The sequence below is a fragment of the Aythya fuligula genome, chromosome 3 (genome assembly GCF_009819795.1).
Source record: "Aythya fuligula isolate bAytFul2 chromosome 3, bAytFul2.pri, whole genome shotgun sequence".
Classification (NCBI taxonomy): Eukaryota; Metazoa; Chordata; class Aves; order Anseriformes; family Anatidae; genus Aythya; species Aythya fuligula.
Genome location: NC_045561.1, coordinates 39,731,970 through 39,752,787, shown reverse-complemented (window position 1 = coordinate 39,752,787; position 20,818 = coordinate 39,731,970). Strand labels below are relative to the sequence as shown.

The 20,818-nt window shown below is 36.9% G+C and overlaps 1 protein-coding gene across 4 annotated transcripts in view; it reads left to right on the top strand.

Moving 5' to 3' along the window:
• MTA3 (metastasis associated 1 family member 3) overlaps positions 1-19,663 on the top strand; it is a 139,950-nt gene extending 120,287 nt beyond the window's left edge. Inside the window, exons 19-20 of one of the 4 annotated variants that reach the window (XM_032183670.1) lie at positions 1,826-1,853; positions 15,107-15,181. In XM_032183670.1, coding sequence (XP_032039561.1) covers positions 1,826-1,853; positions 15,107-15,118 — 40 coding nt within the window. In that variant the 3' untranslated portion in view covers positions 15,119-15,181. Of the gene's footprint in view, positions 1-1,825; positions 1,854-15,106 lie in introns of all 4 variants that reach the window. The other 3 variants (XM_032183672.1, XM_032183669.1, XM_032183671.1) reach the window with 3 other exon arrangements.
• The last annotated feature ends 1,155 nt before the right edge of the window (positions 19,664-20,818 follow it).

Genomic DNA, 20,818 nt, shown 5'->3' with positions numbered 1-20,818 from the left:
AACTCGTTCTTTAAGGCGTGTTTTCATACTGTGCTGCATCAGGGTCCGGTCTGTTTTAGTGTGTGTATTCATTAAAAATACATGTAAAAAAAAAGCATATTTTCTTTTTGCAGGGTGTAATTAGTATCTTTTTTTCAATATTATACTTGGATTGCAATAGTACATAGCAGTTTTCATTTCTCTGTTCTAAAACATTTTTACTTATGCAGTGAACTAAGGTTTAAGATGCATATTTCTATAAAACCTTATGTGGGGAGTCCAGAGGGTAAATTTCCTCAGACTTTTAGCTAAAAAAAATTATGATGATATATTTGGTTGATATCTGAGGGAAAAAAAGTATTATTATTACTGCTAAACTAAATGAGGTAAGGTAAAGTAAATATCTGTAGTTTCATTTTAAATGATATTTTAAATAAATGATTATCATTCTTGCCCACTCTGAATTTAAGCCCCAAATATTTTAATGTAAATTTAAATATTGTATATTGAATTGCTCACATATTCAGGTATTTGTAGTAATGGATGAGTAGGGATCTAAGTATTCAGAGAACAGAAAAGAATTATAGAAATTTGTCTAAAATGTCCAAGGTAATCCCTGGAATTACCCTGGAATTTTAAGACCAAGCCCTGAATGCTTATCAGCATGCTCAGTGAATCTTCCCAATAAGTGTGTGTGTGTATATATATAATGTATATATGGCCCCAGTTTTACAATTTCATCTATGGTGACAGCCTGCATTTACCATTCAGAAGCCTTCCTGACGCCTGTGTGAGTCCAACTCGCTTGGGATTTCAACATCTGTATTCAGTCACAGAATCAAAGCACAGGGATTAATCTAGGCAGAAAATCAAGTGATAGTTCAAGAGCACTTAACTTGATATTACATCATGATTTTATGTTGAGCTTTACTGAATTTCATATTTTCATATTTATTCGTACAATAGCTGAATGAAGAAGGAATTCTCATTTGCTACTGTGAAATAAGTTGGTCAAGATTTTTTCTGAAGTGTAAATCTGTTTACACTGAAAAATCACTCTTTAAAGAGCCTTACATTTATCACTACTCACCAAGGGAGTCTCCTTACTTCTTTTTAATATACTTAGATATTAGCTGCTGGAATTGTCCTACCACTATGTGTATACTTTAGGATCATCCAAAAGTCTCATAATTATATAAGAGTTTTATTCTAGACATTGTACTAAATCACTGTTGCTGTAAGAGGAAGCTTTTTGTGTTTTATTCCCATTTTGATGACTAGCTGTAATGTAGATTCTGTTGGAGGCTCTGTTAGAGGTTAATGCAGAAAATGATTTCATTGCATGAAATGAAATTCTTTGTACTGAATTACCATTCTGGGACTTACATAATTATTGAAAAAAATAGGACAATACTTACTATGGTCTCCAGAAGTTTAATAAAAATGTAATATATCAGCTTAATATCTCTTGAGTTATATAAAACATTATCAGAATCTATGAATAAAACTAGTAATGTAAATAGCTGTTGGATGTGTCAAGGAAAGTGCATTTGTTGATTAAAACTTTTCTTGCCGTTCTAGGCATGCAGTGTGCATACAGTTCCTATACACACGCCCTATTGATAACAGAACACATGTGCATGCTGATGATCATATTAGTATAGGGACAGATAAAACATTGTGTGGAAAATGATTTTTTTTCAGCATTTGCATTATAAGAAATGTCTGGAAATGTTTGGCTGAATGGGTTATAGCAGCAAATTCCATATGCTTTCCCTTCATGGGCCAAAAAGCATATTTGCATATAGAACTGCATTTGAATGACTCGATGCTTGTTTCCTTTCAGTGCTGAAGCAGTTAGAAACCTTCTCACGGTAAGTGCAACTCCATTGGGAATGAGTTAACTGCAACTGCTAAAATTAGAACGTGATCTTTAGCTGTTACCAGCAGACATTGCTTCCTTTTTGCTGATAAAATGATTTGAGAGGCATCCCTGTGGCAGCATTATATAGGCAATTTTCATATTCTTCACATCATGTTCTTTCTCCAAAACAAAAAGCTTCCTGTGATTTGTTGAGGTACTATGTAAGGATATCACAGTGGCTGTGATAATTACCTGTTACCACTCATTTTTATTTATGCATGTCTCATAGCACACACAAAAAGCTTAAAAATAAAGTTGCATGTTGAGAAAGAAGAGAATGTGATGCTCACAAACTAAATTCAGCAAAATGTTGTGTCTTGCCTTTGCCATCAGTGGTCTGATTCTCTTGCAGAAGTCGGGGAAACTAATTCTGGTGCTCCCAGCCCCTCGTGGCTCTGTGCATACTGCTAGCACTCATCACATTGTAGCTGTATCAGTCAGTGTAAACCCTAAATTCAGGTGAACCCAAATTTTGTTATAAGTGTCACCCATATTCGAAGTTGTTAATGACCTGCCATTGTCTCTTCTCCCTCCAATATAGGTTTTAATGATGAGGCCGGGCTCTGTGTTTGAGTTAACACTTTTAGCATGTTTCTGTGAGAAAAGGGAAAATTGGAGGAGTGTCTTGTGCCTTGGGTCTGTGTTACAGAGGATCGGTGCAGGTCTAGATCAGGATTCCAGTGTTAACTACTCTGTTCCTTCTTCCTCTTCACACGTGCAATTTTGCATCACAGAAATGCCCATAGGCATGTTTATTCTTTTTATTTTTTAATTAAAAAAAAACACAACTGTGCACAAAAAATTGTTCAATTAAAAAATATTTTTAATGTACATTGGCCTCTGCTTTTCATAGAGATGAAGCAAATTAATTCGACTTAGGATCCCAGTCTTGAACTTCACTGTAGTTGGATCCAGGGTGTAGTGTATTTTCATTTCTTACCTGCGTGGAACTGTGGCCATGAGACCCCTATCCTGTACCTGACTGCATGGAGACACTTCGCTGCACCCTTGGAGAAGCAGCTGCAAGTCTGAGAATGCTCTGCACCAGCTGCTACCCTCCAATCAAAAAAATAATCAGCCTCTAAGTTCTGGTTCCTTTACTTCTGCTGTATTCTATCACTGTCATACATCTTGAAAAGCAGGGATTATAGAATTAGAATATAGCCTTTAGGATTATATCTAATCCTTATTGATAGGATTGCAAATATCTCATTGATTGGCTGCATCTGAGTGCAGGTGAGCTTACCATCATTTCCTGTCACTGTGACAGTACTACAGATGGGGAATCTGCGGAGGAACTGTCCTTGCTCCAAGTAGTGGTCCTACTTGACTAGCTGCTGTTCAAAGTTACGCTTTGTTACTTTCATCAGAGTAAAAATCTCAAGTCTAACTTTTTCAGTGAACTGCTATTTTGATATTATTTAGTGAGGACTATTCATGACTCATTTATTGTTCAACCTTATAAATCATAATTCTCCCTCAAGCTCTAGCTGAGGTGCTTTGGCAGAATCACAGCCAGTGATATAGAAATTAGTTCATAATCGCTTGCCCTTTGTTTCTTATTGAGCAGTTTTCACGGACCTACAGACGTTTTCTTTCACTATGCAGCTACATGTTCTTTTCCTCTGGCTCCTTTTATGATACCAACTAAGTCAAAATAACATTATTATAATTGCACTAAAGTTTATTTGTTTTTAAAAACAGAATCATTAAATGAAACTAAAATCAACCTCACTTGAAGAATATGCAGATTTCTTTTTAATATTCAAAAGGAATAATACATGGAAAACAAAACCAAAAGTGCAGTGTTTCACCTACTTTCTGATTTAAGGATTAGTTCACTGTAAGTTATGCCATTACTTATTGCTGGTAGGTTTGAAGAGCATATGTTAAGAATTCTGCTTCGTCAGCCATCAGAACAAATAAAATACAATAATATTGGTTTGGAGCTTTGCATTAATCTGACATTTTAAAATGAGTATTTCAATGACGTTGTAGTAAGTTACTCACCCTGTTTAAAGCTACATGGGAAGAGGAAGATGTTGGAGTGCTTACCTAGGACTTGGGAAAATACGATTCAGTTCCCTGCTCCCTCACAGACTTCCCTGAGAACCTCAAGTCTGTATCTCCAAGTCTTTGGATGACTAACTCCTACCAGAATTCATAAATACTTTGATGAAGATTGGGGGGTAATTCTCTGCATATTCTCTGTTCTCCATCAGATGAATTGTACTTTATTCTTTCAGGGAGCTGTTGTATGCAGAGCTGGTCAGAAGCCTTATGGGGAATCTCCTTTCAAAGAACACTTTACCTTTGTGGGTAACAAAATCTCTCAGAAATGCCATCTGCAGGAGTCCAGTAGCTGCTGACTGAAACCGGGTGATTTATTAGTTTCAGAGGTATCTCCACTGATTAGCAGGTGAAAATTAATTAGTCCACAGCCTCAGTGATGACAGCAGGGAGACAGGGGCTGTGAGCAGATGGTTGTAAATGACCTAGTTACTGCTGCCTGAAAAGTCACACAGTTGGATCTTGTAAACTGATCTTTTGGGATTCTACCCTGTTGTGAGCAGAAATTCACATATGCAGCCTCTCTCTGGTGGCTTAGATACCGAAGTATACTTTGCAATTTCATTTTAGATAGGAGCTTGAATGTGGTTAATTCACATGACTCAGCTAAAGAGCAGTGACACATTTACAGGTGTTATTTAACCACTAGCACTCATCTCTGCTCTCTTTGACAAAAGTAATTTCACATTCAGACAGAAGCTACAGAAGTAGCCAGAGCATTTTGTATTTGAGAGGGGAAATATAATTTCCAAAACGAGATTTTTTGCAAAATTTTATTTCTGTAGGAAACTTTTTTTTTTTTTTTTAAAAAAAAAGGAACTGAAATTAAATACATGGATTATAAGTGTATCAAGGATTGTCTTAAACACAGCTGTTGGTGGAGAAACTGCTGTAAAATTACTTAACTTTTCCAGAAACCTCATTCACTTTGTAAGACCTTCCACACCCTGTTCAGCAAAGCCCTTAAATGTGTAAGGCTCCCACTGAGTGCAGCCAGGCAGCTTGAGTATGTCAGATAGCAACACACCTTATAAGTCAGATGTTAAATTGGGCTGTCATGCAATTCTTTTAACCTGTATTCTTACAGTTCTTGACAAACTTTGAGTTGCCTGCAGTCTGGTTGGCCATTTCTAAAGATTTCCCTTCAGAAGCTGTCTTTTGTGTTTGTGCAGAGGATTTGATGTAGCTGAACACAATCCTCTTTACAGGATGTTTTAACTTAAGGTCTTAGGGCTTATTTTTTGTTAGCTTGCTGCTCAGCTTTTTCCTAAATCCACATCCCCAGTGGGAATGTGTCACCTTATAATACCTGGTCTTCTGTTGTGGGAATTAATATCAATTTGTTTTTAAACGAGAAAAAAAAATCTATAAAGAAACATCTTTGGATGTGAACCCAGTTTCCCTTTTAAAGGGCCATTAATAAAGCCTTGGGAAACATATAAAGTAATGATGAAAATGCTAACTTGTTATACCAGGATAGTCTTCTGCATATTTAATATCAAAGAAAAGATAAAGACAAGATTAATTATGCAGATGTTACCTATAGCAATGCTAGAATAACACCAGAGTTCAGAAGTAAAATTAGCTTTCTCTCACCATTCCTATTCCTAAACCACAGTTTATTGCATTAGATCTCAGCTATTGATGACTGTAATCCTCAAAAACTGCAAAATACCAATTTTCAAAGAGTCTTTTTTTTTTTTTTTTTAATGATTTCTCTGCAGTGTTAGCAATGGTATTTAGTAGAAGCTGGATACAAGGTTAAGGATTATTTTATTTGAAGGCAGAGCAATAGATAGCAATAATGTGCATTTAGATACAGAAATTAGATTTGATGAACATAGTGTTGTTATGTGTTACAGGTAAATATCAAAGATGATTGTAAAACTCTGTTGTGGTGAATATTTTGGAAATATGTCAGTGAACCGCAGAGTCTTAAAATTCCCACAGAACTGACCACTACCTTTCATTTACAAGTTGCTCTGTATTGGTTTCTTAGTTTAGAATTACAGATAGAGGATTTATTTCTAAGTTATATATATATGTGTGTGTGTGAGTCTATATTTTAGTGCATGAATTTAATTTTACAATTAATAATAATCAACAATATTTAATAACAATTTATAAATATTTAATAACAAATATTGTTATTTTTCTCCGATAGGTTTTTAACACATGCAGATCTTTTAAATGAATGACCCTACAGCATTAATGCAAATAAGGCTGGGGGGCTGGGAGAAAAGAAAACAACAAAAAAAAAAAGTTCTCTTTTTGTGAAAAGCTTTCATAAGTAGCTGCATAGGGATTATCAATGTAGAATACTGAAGAAAACATAATAATAGTGACTGTGAAAGCCAATCACAGAGATAAGTCACTTCTTGTCAAACATTTAAGGAGACTTGGCTGGTTTCATTACTTGTGCTATGGATAAGGGTTAAAAATATTTACCTGACCAAACACAATAGACCTGTTGTGCAAGTGATAAAAGCTCAGATCTGTGCATCACAATTCCTGTTGCCTCTGTTACATGACATGAGACACCAGACAAAGCATTTAACCTCTGAACCTCCTTCTTCTTGTCTGTGAACTTGAGTAATATGAATGAACGCCTACTCTCAAGGATGCTCTACAGTTTTTAATTAACCAGACCAGCAAGCACAGTAAGATACTGACAGGAAAAGTGCTGGCCATGACTGAAGAGCAGGATGAAATTTTCTTGCCCTAGTCAGAAAATGAACTAGAGTGAACCCTTGATAATATGAATGTTAAATAAAAATTCTGATCTGAAATGAAGATTACCTTAGAAATTAGCATGTCAAATAATTTTGTGGCAAAGCTTTCCTCTATTGGTGCCACAGTACAGATTTCTAATCTGTATTTTACATAGGAGCTTCTGTGTGTAGAGTACATACTGATCACACAAGAGATTGTTGCTGTGACGCAGGGCCCTAGGGGGACACTTCTGTGAAGGAAATTTTTCTCTCCAACTCTTTCTGGTAAGAATTATTAATTTTGATTTTCAGCCCTTGCTTAATAGCAAATAGCCAGAGTGCCAAGAAGCTCATCCAAATACACTCTATCAGTATATATATTATTCCAGGAAAAGTATCTGCATTATTGATAACATATTGATAAAATATTGTCATTTTTTATCAGCCTCAAATAATATTATAATATTGTAAACATAGTATTCAGGCCAAAAACCTTAGATGAAGTAATCAAAAACAGTAAGAAAGGAAACAAAAAGGCTCATAAAAAGCCATTAAAAAAGTTTTGTATTGAAAAAGTTCTAATAAATACAAAAGTGTTTATGATGGGGTGATTAAAGTGTATCAAAACTGGAAAAGACAACAAAAATATAAGATCTTTTTTTTCCTATGAAGCATATCATAGACAAATATTTTTCATATTCTTCAATTTCTTTCTTCATCATATTATTATTATTTTTTAAAGCAAACTATTAAACTGTGATCTTCCTCAAAATTCCTTTGGGAATGACCTGCCAGACCCTCTGTCACCAAGGCATTTGGCCAGCATATGCCTAATTTAAGAGACATACCATCCAAGAAATCAAATGTAATCATATAATTGAAACCAGCCAAAAAGTCTTTCTGAATCTATATCAAGATTCTGAGACTAGTCAGGTAAGGTCATCTGGGATTTATACGTATTTAGTAGAAGATATTTTTGAAAATGTTCAAAGTGGCATTTAATGTCGCTAGGGAAATGGCACTTGATGTTTGTAGCCCAAGGGCAGAAATCAGAAGCTGTATGTTCCAAACCCTTCTTAGAGGTAAAAAAATATATATAAATAAATTAAAAAAAAAAAAAAAAAATTGTCTTCTGGAATTGTGAATTACTATGCAAGACATTTGGGAAGTAGTTGAAAGCCTACATATTGATAAATTTGCAGTGGTCTTGTGTATATGTTCATGGGGAGGAGAGGTTAAGCAACCCTTTCTTTAATAGAGCAGGATTCATGTCTTAAACGATCTGAAGTCAATGGTAGCTAAGGAGAGGCTAAATAATTTCAGATAAAGTTCAAAGCAGCTGTCCCATAGCTCAGGTTACCTGTCTGTTGAAGCCTGAGCCATTGTTCTGTTTTAAAGTGTATGAATAATTTACTTTTTATCCATTCCATTGAGCTACCTTTGCTAGATCTTATCAGTTCTTATCCCCTCTACCAAGCTGGATGCTGTTGTTGAATGCTATGAATCCTAGGTAGGCCTTTTTCCCTTTAAGGGAAAAATTCTCTGAGGAACATATGGCTCTATGCATGCTTTTCTGATAGGCACTGCTATTTGGTGTGCAATGGGAGATGTCACTGCTGAGTTAGCAAAACTGCTCCCAAGAACCAGGGCAAGTCCATCCATTAATTAATCCAGCTGGTTAATCCATGTTGAGATCTGTGGTGTCTATCATTCCTACCATGCTGTATTCCTACCAATGTTGTATTTAACTGTGCCTACTAGAAATCAGAGGGGGTGGGAAGTAGTTCAGTGGAGTTGGTGCTGCCAGGTTTGGCAAAAAGTGATCGAGTTGGTGTTGCACTGAAACCGATGTGCAATCATTTTTGCCCTAGCTGTCTGCAATAAGTAAATTTAGTCTCTTGGTGGTAAATACTAAGCTCACAGATGAACTGTGAGAATAAGTCTATTGCTGATTGTTAAGATTTAGTCATCATGTGATGACTGATGTATGACAGGGTCTATTTATAGTGCTTCTTAGGGGTTAAAAGATAAGTTTTTCTCAGTTCCAGCGTTCATCTGAAAAAAAAACAACAGTAATGCTGAAAATAATACTGTTCACTTCTTTAATTTATTCTCTCTGAGAATCCTTAGATATCTTACAGTATTAATGAAATATACTGTTACCAGATAAAATGAAAGCATGGAAAAACCTGATGGATGAGATGATTTTTCCAAAAGCCATCCCAGTTGTTTGCAGTAAAACCAATATTAGTAATTTCTGGAATAGGTGAGGTCCCTGTTGTTCTAGGCACTCTATAAATGCACACAAAGTGAAGGTTTCTGCTTCAAAGGAAATTTATCTGAGTAAATTTTAAACCAACAGCAAGAAAGAGACAGAGAAGTGGATTATGCCATGCCACAGTGCAGGCATGACGTGATCATAGGAGTCTGTGCTTTAAACACTTGACCTGGGTTTTTCCTCCCAGTAAAGAAAATGCTCTAGAACATTTATTACTTTTTATATTCATAGTAGTTATAAGCTGTTGCTCTGAAACACAAAATGCCAGAGAAGCCTTCAATGTAGTATGGTGTTTGAAAATATTATATTAAGCTGCTCAAGAAGATCTGACACCATGATGTTTAACTGGTGTGTCTGTAAATTAATGTTCACAGAGGACAGTTTTCCTCTAAATATTCATGCCAAATTGGAAGATAACCAACAGCAAAGGAATATGTGTCATTGCTAGGAGGAGAAAAATAAGGGAAGTTATTACAACACTTAAATGATGTTGGAGTGTCTACAGCAGCATCTCTTTAATCTTATAAAGATCGTACCACTCTCTGCCATCTATATTAGTTTTATAATGTAACTAAGTGGCTTATGGCAAATGCTCTCCAGTAGCCTGATACTTATTAAAACACTTCTGATTTGTTTTGTAAATGAGCATTTCAAAAAGGAGTTTATTTTTAAAAAGCATATCAGCATCAACCCACTTGTGCCTTCAAAGTACATTCCTCCTTATTTCTGTAATTTTAAGGTTAGATCAAAACTTTAATGGAATATAGGTAAGCTTTTCCGTAAAGTGCTGAGGGGAAAGAAACAAAAAGTCTAAATCAGCAAGCCAAATAGGTAAATAAAATGCAGCATTCACACTTCTCATTTTCACCCAGGTAGCAATGAAGGAAGTAAAGTGAGTTAGTCATTCTGGAATATGTCAGGTTTCAAAGGATCTGTGCCTACAGGTTCATCCCAGTTAAATTCTCTTTTAGCAGACTCAGCATTGCTCATGTTTTTGCCTTTCACTTTATTTAAAAGCCTGTTGAAATTAATGGAAAGACTATCAGACTCCAAAGATAGTACCCCACTTGTAATTTAATCCACTGAGTAATTATAGTGTACCTCTGGATAAAACAAACCCTCAGAGAAATTACAATTAAGTGTAATACCCCTCAAGGAGTCATGATTACTTTGAAAATAATTGTGCTTTGCTCACTTTCAAAACAAGGTTTGTCATCTGCTAAAGTTTCAGCAGACCTTTACACACAATTGTCTCTCAGTAAAATCTTCTGCCATAACTTTATTTTGTATTCCTTCTTAAATAATGTTGGTATAGCCAAATAGAACAAAGTTGCTTCAGTCACCACAACTCAATGCAATGTCGAGGAGGCAGTACTGATACACAGCAGCTTATATATATAGAAGCAGTAACAGACAGATATGCCTGTTATTAACAGAGCTACAGCAAGTAATGTCTTTAACTCACATTAGAAAAAGCTTGAAAAATACATTCTAGAGTAACATTGACTGAAGGTCACTTTATTTTATTCAAGTTTTAAAAACGCTTCTATTTCAATGCATGGCATTTAAACGAAGAACTTTGAGTCAGCTTCTACAAATCAGAAATGTTGTTAGCAGCAATTCTATTGCTCAGAAATCTGGACATCACAACAGGTTATATAGGATTGTGCTTAACTTCAGCAGATGGTTAGTTGCATAGAATTCACTGAATTCCTAAGAAAGGCTTAGTTCTTTGATTGATTTATTTATTTTTTAATGTCTGGTTACATTTAAGCATGGCATAAGTGTCCTATTCAGCCTAACTATTCTTTCTACCCAGTATGTTACAGTCCTTGCATAAAACTTGAAAAGATAAAATACATCTTAACAGTATGTAGTCCTTATGTACATTTCCATATTTCTCTGAATAGCTGCTAGAAGTCTTATTTACTTTTATCTGCAGTTACTGTCATGCAGACATAAAGAATTTGCCATCTTCCCACATTGGCAGCAATGCATCACGTTTGACATAAAAATGAGCATAGTGAGCATTATATACCAATCACCTGTTTGAAGGTTTGATTTACTTTCCAACCTTTGGTCTCAGGAGGACTAGAAATACAATGCAAAGGCTTTAAAATATTTTTAAATTAGCATTTCAAATGAAGTCTGTAATTCATCATGCTTCAAGCACTCGTGCAAGAATCAAAAGAAAGAGCAGGGGAAAATAGCAATTACTCTTTCCTAACAACTGCAAAGGATGTTATCATCACTACAGATGCCATTTACTTGCCACCACCAAATAAAAGCTTTATATAATTAAAACATATGGCTGGTGTTAACTCAAAAAGGGACAGGAAATTGAACATTAAAGGTGACTCTGCCCTTAATTTGTTGTATTGCTTAGGGAGGGAGGAAAGCATGTTGAAGTGTTTTGAGAGAGAGAGGGACCAACAATGTTATCTTTGAATTTCCTGCCTTTCATCAGTTACTATTACAACCCGCATGCTCAAATGTTAATAATAATAAAAAAAAAAAAAAAAAAAAAAAAAAAAAAAAAGCTGAAGGGTTGTAAAACCTTATCAGTGACTATTAAAAAGTTTATCTGTTTTTAGATGCTAAAGTCTTCAGCGTAGTCAGTTTCCTCCACCCTGTATATTTTTACAGTAAAAAGAACCAGGTTTGGGTTTGGCAAAACAATTGTTCAAATAGCATGTTTAATGAAGTAAGTGGAAATTTCCATCTTTCCAATTTTATTTCTGAAAGGCTATATCCCAGAAAGCTAATTTCTGGAATCCTGTTTAATCACAGTCCTGTTTAAATAGAAGTGCTGGATTCTCCTTTCAGAGTGCGTAGATTAGGTCTTCTGACAGCCTAGATAGAGCTACTTTCATTAATACCAACTGAAGAGCTCACAAACTGTTTTTGCGGTTTGCTTGATGCAGTGCTGATGACCTCCCCCTTTTTAATTCTGCCATTCTTCATGCTAGTTTAGAACCAGTATTTAATAACTGCATCTTTTGACTTTACTGTCTTTATTTAATAGTCATAAATCTTAATCCTAATACTTTAGCGTTCTTGTATTTAGTGTGAACTGCCAATTACTTTCAGTACCAGGAACTACTTGATGGTTTATGAAGTTGCCATATTAAAAATTCAGATGGGTGAACTATTCTCTAACATTTCTATAAACTGTGGGCTTCTCAAATGACTAACGATCACATTAGTTCTTTAAATAAATGCAAACTTCTGCAAACAAATGTAGAATCATAGAATAGAATCACTTAGGTTGGAAAAGACCTCTAAGATCATAAGTCCAACCTAGCACTGCCATGTCTACCATTAAACCGTGTCCCTAAGCATCACGTCTACATGTCTTTTGAATACCTCCAGGGATGGTGACTCAACTAATTCCCTGGGCAGCCTGTTCCAATGCCTCACAACTCTTTCAGTGAAGAATTTTTTTCGTAATATCTAACCTAAACCTTCCCTGGTGCAACTTGAGGTCACTTCCTCTTGTCATATTACTTGTTGCCTGGGAGAAGAGACCTACCACCACCCTGTTACAGCCTCCTTTCAGGTAGTTGTAGAGAGCAATAAGGTCTACCTGAGCCTTCTTTTCTTCAGACTAAATGACCCCAGTTCCCTCAACTGCTCCTTTTCCTCCTGCCTGTAGCTCTGCATGGGATTGTTGTGTCCCAAGTGCAGGACCCAGCACTTGGCCTTGTTGTCCTTGGCCCATGGGTCCAGCCTATCCAGATCCCTCTCGCACTCGTGCTTAATTTGGTGTCTGCAAAATTTTCAGAGGGTGCACTTGATCCTCTCGTGCAGATTGCTGATAAAGATATTTGAAGAGAACTGGCCTCAGCACTGAGCCCTGGGTTACACCACTTGTGACTGCCATCCAGCTGGATTTAACTCTATTCATCACAACTCAGAGAAGCAAAATACAGTGATTGTGAGAGTTCTCCCAGCTGCTTATAGAATATTTCCTCTCCCTCTTCATCTTGGCTGGGTGGTCTATAAGAGACTCCCATCATGACATCTGCCTTGTTGGTCTTCCCCTTGATTCTTACCGATAAACCTTCAACCCCGTCATTGCCATTGTTCAGCTCTAGGCAATATGAACGCTACTTAACATCAAAGGGCTATGTCCCCACCTCTGCCTCCTAGTCTATCCCTTCTGAAGTGTTTATAGACAGCCATTGCAGCACTACAGTCATGTGAGTCATCCACCATGTTTCTGTGATGGCAACTGTGTCATAGCTTTTCGGCAGTACAATGGCAACTAGCTCCTCCTGTTTGTTCCCCATCCTGTGTGCCATGGTGTAGATGTACTTCAGTGGTCTAGCAATCCCATCACCTTTCCAGACGGAGAAGACCTAATTCCTATGTAACCATTCTTAGGCACTTCCATGATAAATATATCAGAAGGGATCCAGTTCTTTAAGCTTTTTCTGGAATGATCCCCGTTATAATCATTGCAGATAATAGGTCTTGTCTATTAACATAGATTTACCAAACCTAGCTGCCTCCTCATTTTAGAAGTGCATATTTCTACCAGTCTCAGGTTAAATTTCTATGATTTTACCATTCTGGATGCAATTTCTTGTCAATATATTGAATATCTTCTTAGGCCTAAAAAAGAAGACCATGTAAAGTAAGTACTCAAACAGTAAATTTGTTTCTCTGTGGACTGCATGAATAGCCTAAGCTTTCCTTTCTGGGGATTAATTTTCTTTTATTGTGCTTTGTACTGAATGATGCTAAATTCCAGTTTGTTATTGTAGGCCATAAGATGCTGATGACATCCAGCCTTCAGGCAGCCAAGGCAAATACTTCCCTGTCCCTTTCGTATACATAAACCAGAATAGTTGTATTTTTCAGGCTCCCTCTAACTTCTAAGATCATGATATATTATCCTGATTTGGGGCTTTTTGTTTTGTCCTTGATTATGGTCTCTTCTGTGGCTCATTTACTTGATTGGAAGTTTAGATTTCTGAGAAATACTCAACCAGCAACTAAATCTGCGTTGAAAATTTAACATGCAAAGAAGAGCCTGTTTAGTACTCAATGAGAGTATGTTTTAAGCTGCCCCTGTATTTTCAATGTTAGGTGCCACCATTTTCCAGGCTCAGAGTTAGCAGCCTGTTAAGATGAAAGGGACAAATCACTTTGTTACTGTGTCAAAGTCTTGATGCACCTTGACGCATTTCAGCACTGTGTAGTTTGCGATCAGGTCAGATTTTCAACTTGGAAAGTTTGAATTAGAAGGCCTGGTCTCTCTAAAGTTAGAGGACATCATTCACTTTAATTACATAAGCTCAAAATCTCTGTAATTTATAAACTACCTAAATGAAAGCTGGGATAATGGACTTCAGTGAATTCAGAAAATAAGCAATTTTCCATCAACATCTAATATTCTGGACTCTGCCAATGAAGATGGTTCTTGACATACTCTGTGTGTGTCGTTTCTGTGATTTCTGCTACTTTGTATAGTCAGCATTATGATTTTGATTTATAACAATACAGAGGCAACAGAGCAGTTGGAACCTAACAAAGCTTTTTGTGTCAGAATTAATTATCCTTGCATGAGATTATAATACAAACAACATGACCACCTGTAGTTAGTATGTTTGACTAAAATTAAAGTGAATTTATTGCACCTGAAAGGCACAAGTTCAAAAAGCACAAAGATGCCAGTGATCCATTACTTACAGAATTAATGCAGTGAAATTAACACTGAAAATTGCTCCCAGTCCATTGCTTTTGTAGAAGTAACACGTTCACTTGGGTGCTAATGTGGTTCTTTCTTCTGTGATCCTTCATTCCTATATTGAAATCACACATAAGGACTCCCTGTTTGAGCATTCTGGCCTAAGATTTCATATAATGTTGTTGTCCAAATATTGTCTAACACCAATTCACTTTTCACTGAGCAATTATCAGTTACTAGTTGGAGGCAACTGTGAATCATCAGTTGATGGCCAGGGCTCACTCTTGTTGACTGCAAGTCTCTTTTCCTTGAGCTAGCCTTCCTGCACTGGTAAGAGTATTTGCTTGTTTGTTTGTTATTGACTCTTGAGCAGTCTGTTAAAGACTGAGATTTACCTCTCTTGTTGTCTCTCTCTTCTTTCCCTCCTTTCTCTCCTTCCCTCCATACAGAAAAATCCGTAAGAAGTTTACCAGATGGCAGCTGAAAAGAGCTTCCAGAACACCTTGTTCTCCAATCATTGCAAAGACAAAGTCTCTCATGAACAATAGGCAGGCACGAACAGAGCCAAGAACCATAATGCACTGAAGATATAACAGCATCAGCACCATAATCATGTCAAAACCTTAATTATGAATGCAGATACAACAGGACCTTCCACTTCTTCAGGACAGACACACTGTGTGGACATGTTGTGGTTGGGTTCTGTGTTCTGGGCAGGATCCAACAGCAGCTCTTGTTTTCCCTTGCCTCTGCAAGGGCTACTTCTGATTTGCTGTGCAAGCCTATCAGTGATCATCCTGCTATATTCCCCTCATTCCCCATCATCAGAGTTGACTGGTCAGGGAGGGACTGTTCACACTGACCACACGGAGTATGGATGCAGAGTACACCCACTGCGTTTATCTATGTCTGCTAGTGGTGTGATATGAAAATAGGCAGCTTTCAAAACTATTGCAGTATCTTTGAAGCAGGATTTAGTCTTTAGGGGCTGCACTTTCAAAATGAGCTGCAGACTGGGTATTTGAAATTTACAGTATCATCTTGAGTCATTTTGGATTTAATTTTCTGATCTGCTGAGCATCCAAAGGCTGAAATGTGGACAAGGAGTTGTTCAGCAGTTTGGAAACTTAGACCAAGTTAGGCAGTGCCCAGAATTAGTGTCAAATTTTCAAAATGTTGGCCATATTAACTTTGGTTAAAATACTGGAAAGTATTATGTGTGGCAGTGAACATCCAGCTGGACAAGTTGCATGTGTAAGAACTGGTCCAATTTTCTATATATTTGCAAACATCCACCTATTTCTTTGGGTGTTTTTGGCATTTCTTGAAGTCTATTCCGAATAGTCAAAACCAGCTAAATGCAATTCCCAGGAAAACGGAGGAAATAGAATATTTCCTATTAACAAAGCCTCTCCACAAAATAATTACTACATTTTTATACATCAGGTTAAGAAAGTTGTCTTGCAGAATGCTTTGAAATTCGTACTTGTAAGGCTACAGGTAGACACTTACCATGGAGAGATGATGTGCCTTTTGTAACTACTTGTAGGAAGCTGTCAGTCCCCCTGTAAGTGGGAATGGCAACAGAGGCAGGTCTTTTTTCTACTCAGGTACTTACAGGTGAACAATCTTTGCCCTACTTTGAAATCAAGAGGCAACCAGTGTGTAGCACTGCTGTGTAAACCTAGCTGAGATATGTTGATTATCTGAGGCAAGTTATGTCCTTCCTTAGATTTGGTTTCCGTATGTTTTTTCAGAGGTAGTCAGCCACTGAACACATCACAATAAGCTGAGATGAGCTCCAAGACTTTTTTTCTCCTAGTTCTTTACTAGGTAGCTCTAACAGTATAGTACAGATGTCAGGTTTTCATCTGGTTGTGGATGTGTGCCCAGCTCTGTGGTTAGAAAGACAAACGTGTAAGTGGTGTCTCATACCTCTGGGTTTTTCAACCCCCTCCCCCAATTATTTGTTCCCCATGCAATTTTCAGTTTCAGCCTGAAAGAGCATCTGTGATACCAGCCTATAACTAGCTGTGATGTCCATGTCAGATTATCTCTTGAAATGGTCATCCAGATGCTATCTCAAAAAAGAAAGCACATTGACCTCCTGAAAGGACTTGCTGATGATCTCCCAGAGTGATGGATCCAGGTCTTGTCCACTGTCCTTCACCAGCAAGAAAAGGGTGAATATGAAGGAGACACTGTGACACGAAGTGCTTTTAGTACCCTTAGCACCCTAGTGAATGTCACTGATGGGGAATCGATTGGAGAAGACCTGGGATTCATCTGCTTACAGTTCTTGCCAGTAGCCACTGAAGTGTGCTGCCCTAGGAGTCTCTTCTATCCACATGATCTGCTTTTTCCTCACAACAGGAGGGCTTTTCATCAGATACTGAGCGGAGACAACCTATTCTTACTAGTAAGAATTGCCTTTATTAACTGTGACATATGGAAACACCTTCTGTATAATTGCTTCCTCACCCATTAAAATAAAGAAAACATGATTATTCAGCAATCTGTTTGACTGAAAGTATGAAAAACATGAACAGAAAGAGCTTTCTCTCCCTCAGGCACCACTGAAATCACACACAGCAGACTCATTTTCAAAGTGTCATTTGCTGTAAGGTGATGGATTTTTTACCCTGCCTTATTAAGCTTGTACTCAAATTATTTCTTTTAGTCAGTGTGCTACAATGTCTAGCTAGTATTTTGTAAAATCTGTGTGTTTCTGCTTTTGACAAAAATATTAGCATTTGTAATAGTGTGTTGTGAAGTCATTTTTTCTTCTTTTCCTCTGAGGAGCAAGAGATTCCTAACGCAACTCCCTGTTACGCAGCCTGATACAGCTATCTTTTGCATCAAGCATCCAAGGTAAGGAAGAATCCTCCTTTGCAGCTTCAAGCTGAGGCACTTCATCTGGATACTCTGGCAGTAATGCTGTGCCCCTGCCTGGCAGAGTCATTTCACAGGTTGCAATAGCCAACCCTTGGGGTGGGTGAGGCAGTGAGGAGACTGTCTACTGAAATAACTTCGGTTCCATCTTTAAACTGCTTCGCATGCAGCTGCATAGAGACCTTCCTTCCCCTAAAATGCAGACAGTGCACAGAAAACTGCACGCCTGTGTATTGCATCTTTGTCTTTACCTGCTCTCTCTCGGTCTTACCTTTCATGTAAAATGTTCTCCAGGATGGAAGCAGGATTTACCTGTGAATTTCAACAGAAAGCATCGATGGACAATTAGATGAAGATGTGTTCCTGCTAGGTTTGGGCATAAAAACTTTTGTAGAAATTGTGACAGTTCTTTCCACAGTGTCTTGCAATTCCATGCTGTCTGTTGTTAAAGATTTTGTTCTACTGACCTTGAGCAAAGATGATACATTCCTGTGTAAGTTATAACAGTATATCCACAGCAAATCAGAGCTCAGTACTGTTTTTATCAAGCTTCTCAAGCTAGTTATTTTAAACCTAGCAAACATATCTCAGTCATCAACAGTGACACTGAGTATAAACATAAACCTCAGAAGCAAGGACAAGACATTTGCTTCTTACCATGGATGTGAGCAAGAGAATTAAGGCAGCTTCAGCACTGCATTTGCAATATGATTTATTTTCTTGTTTGCTAAATAAGAAAGCTATCTGAAAATCTGCCTCTGCTCTTACAAATATGGAGTTAGAAAACCATGCGAAATGCATTTTCTTTTTGTGTTCAGAGGTCTCGTAAAGAGTAAGAAGATTTTGTTGAAATTTAAAATGTCCTTGTTGCTGATTTCAAGTATATAGCTATTCTGCACTCTTGAAATATTTTTGTATATTTTTTCAGATTATTTTTAAAGGCTATTACTTAGTGATGGAAGTTTGGTTGTGTAGGACAGAAAAAATGAGCTCTTGAAATGTATTGGTGACATTAAAACTACATCTTTTAAACCATTGCTTTGATCAAAAGCAAATATAGCTATTGTTTCTACAGTCCAAAACTTGCAGCGTGGTTTGAAAAAGTGGAGATTGAAAATGAAAAGAAGAATAAACGAGTAGAAAAAAAAAAAAAAAAGAAATGGAATCTGCACTTACAGAATGTGCACTTTTTATTAATCTGAAGCAAGAGTTTTTATAAATATCATTTTAACCTAGGTACTTTCCTAATTATAAAGTTTTAAATAAAATGGAATGGCTGCATAGTAGTTTCTGATATAATCACAGCATAACAACTTTACAGCCTCATGCAGAGAACAATTGTACTCCTTCAGAAATATTATATTGCAAAGTAGAATACAGTGGACACAGTGTATTTATATATGTGTACTGCTATGGTAATGGAAGCATTAGAATCCCCTGGAAATGTCAGCAAAATTATACTCATTTTTAATTTTTTCTTGAAGGTCTTTTATATAAACCCGTGTCTTCATAAACCAGAGTGGGTGTCAAGAGATCTGAGTTTATATAACTGCACAGTGGAATTTTTTGGAGTATGTCAGGACTTTTTTATTCAAATGTTGCATGTTGAGGGAGGAAACCTAATTTTGGAATACATGGGGTTTGGATAAGAGTTTTGAGATTGTACTATACAGTGATCAACAAATTTGCAGAATATACTCCTGATGCTCATAAAGTTTTAATGGTTGGAATTGAAATACAGTATTGAAGATTAAATAAAAAAGAGAAGCATAAAGAAGCATGTCATTTTTTAAAAAATCGATTGTTTAGACTGCAAACGAATTTCTCAAGGGAACGGTAGAACTGGGAGGCTCAGTGCTGAGTGTTTGAGGATGTGGAGCACCTTAGAATGAAACATAGTACTATCTGATTTGCATTAAAGTGTCTGTGTACAAGCTTTGTGACTCTTGGCCCTTTTTGCAGGAAACCAAATTTCTATGTTGGCATTATTTTCTAGTAGGGTATTCGGTAACCAAAAAAACTGACATTTGATGAACAGTTAAACTGCAGTAGTTAAAGACACAAGTAGTTGAACTGGAGATTAGGAAGGAAGATTCAGAAGACGGAGACAGAGAAGTGGTATTGGTCATTGCATTGGAATTAGAAAAATTCCTAGGATTGAAATGAAATCTAAGTGAAAGGACCACATAAAATTCTAAAATACAGTGCATTGGCACATCTGAACCTTGCAGGTCTGTGTTAGTGTCAAAAAATTAGCCTCTTTTTAATTTGGTAGCACCTAGAACTGGTGGCTTCTGTGAGGATATGGAACGTAAAGTGAATAGTTTTCCTTACTAACATCTTGAAGTAATTTCCTCAAATAAGTTGGATGGTTTTTCTGCAGAGGAGGACATCCATGCACAGGGCTTCTGAACAGAAGTAATGGCTGTTACTTCACAGATTTGTCCAAGATAATTCTTTCCAACTCCGAATTGTCCCATCTATCTTGGGGAAGTTGTTATTTACATGGATACATGCTGCTTGATCCACATGGTAAATTGTGTTTTAAGTGTCTGCATTAGAATGGATTATCTTTTTGGCTGCTTGTTTGTTTCTCCCTAAAGAGGCCTATGTGGATTCCAGGTTGCAAAACTGTAGTTATTCTGTGGTGGTTGGATTTACTTGGCACTATAAGTTACATGTATTGGTAGCCCTTCTTCATAAGCAATGTTGGTATTGAGGAAGAGACGATCTCTGGAAGCAGTCCTTTGCTGGGAGAGATGGGAAAATTGGCATCTCTTTAACCAGGTTTATGAGAAGCCACACTCAAAAAGCAGTCCAAGATACTTAAAGGGTCTGAGATTAGCAAGATAGCAAGACTATAAAGCTTTTCCCTTGTCTAGCTGAAATATATACTTCGGTGGTCACTTCAGTCTCTTAATTCTTCTATTTACTGTAAAGTTATTGATCACAAATACAAACCCTCAGAAATTAAAGGATATATACTATGTGTTTTACTTTCCAGGCTGCTCTTGCACTAGCCACCAGAAACTTGAGGGCGGGGAGGGAAGAAAAAACTGTGCTGTTGACTTGAAAACATAAACTATCGAAGACTGCATTTTACAAGGAGCTGAGTTCTGTTTTGGTTCTTGGTATATGCAGAACTTTCATAAAATACTGTAAACGCAGAATATATTTTCTCAGACTTAATTGACACCATGATGCTTTTCCATGAACTCAGATGTACTATGGCTGCTTTATACAATAGAAAACTAGCAGACTACTGACTG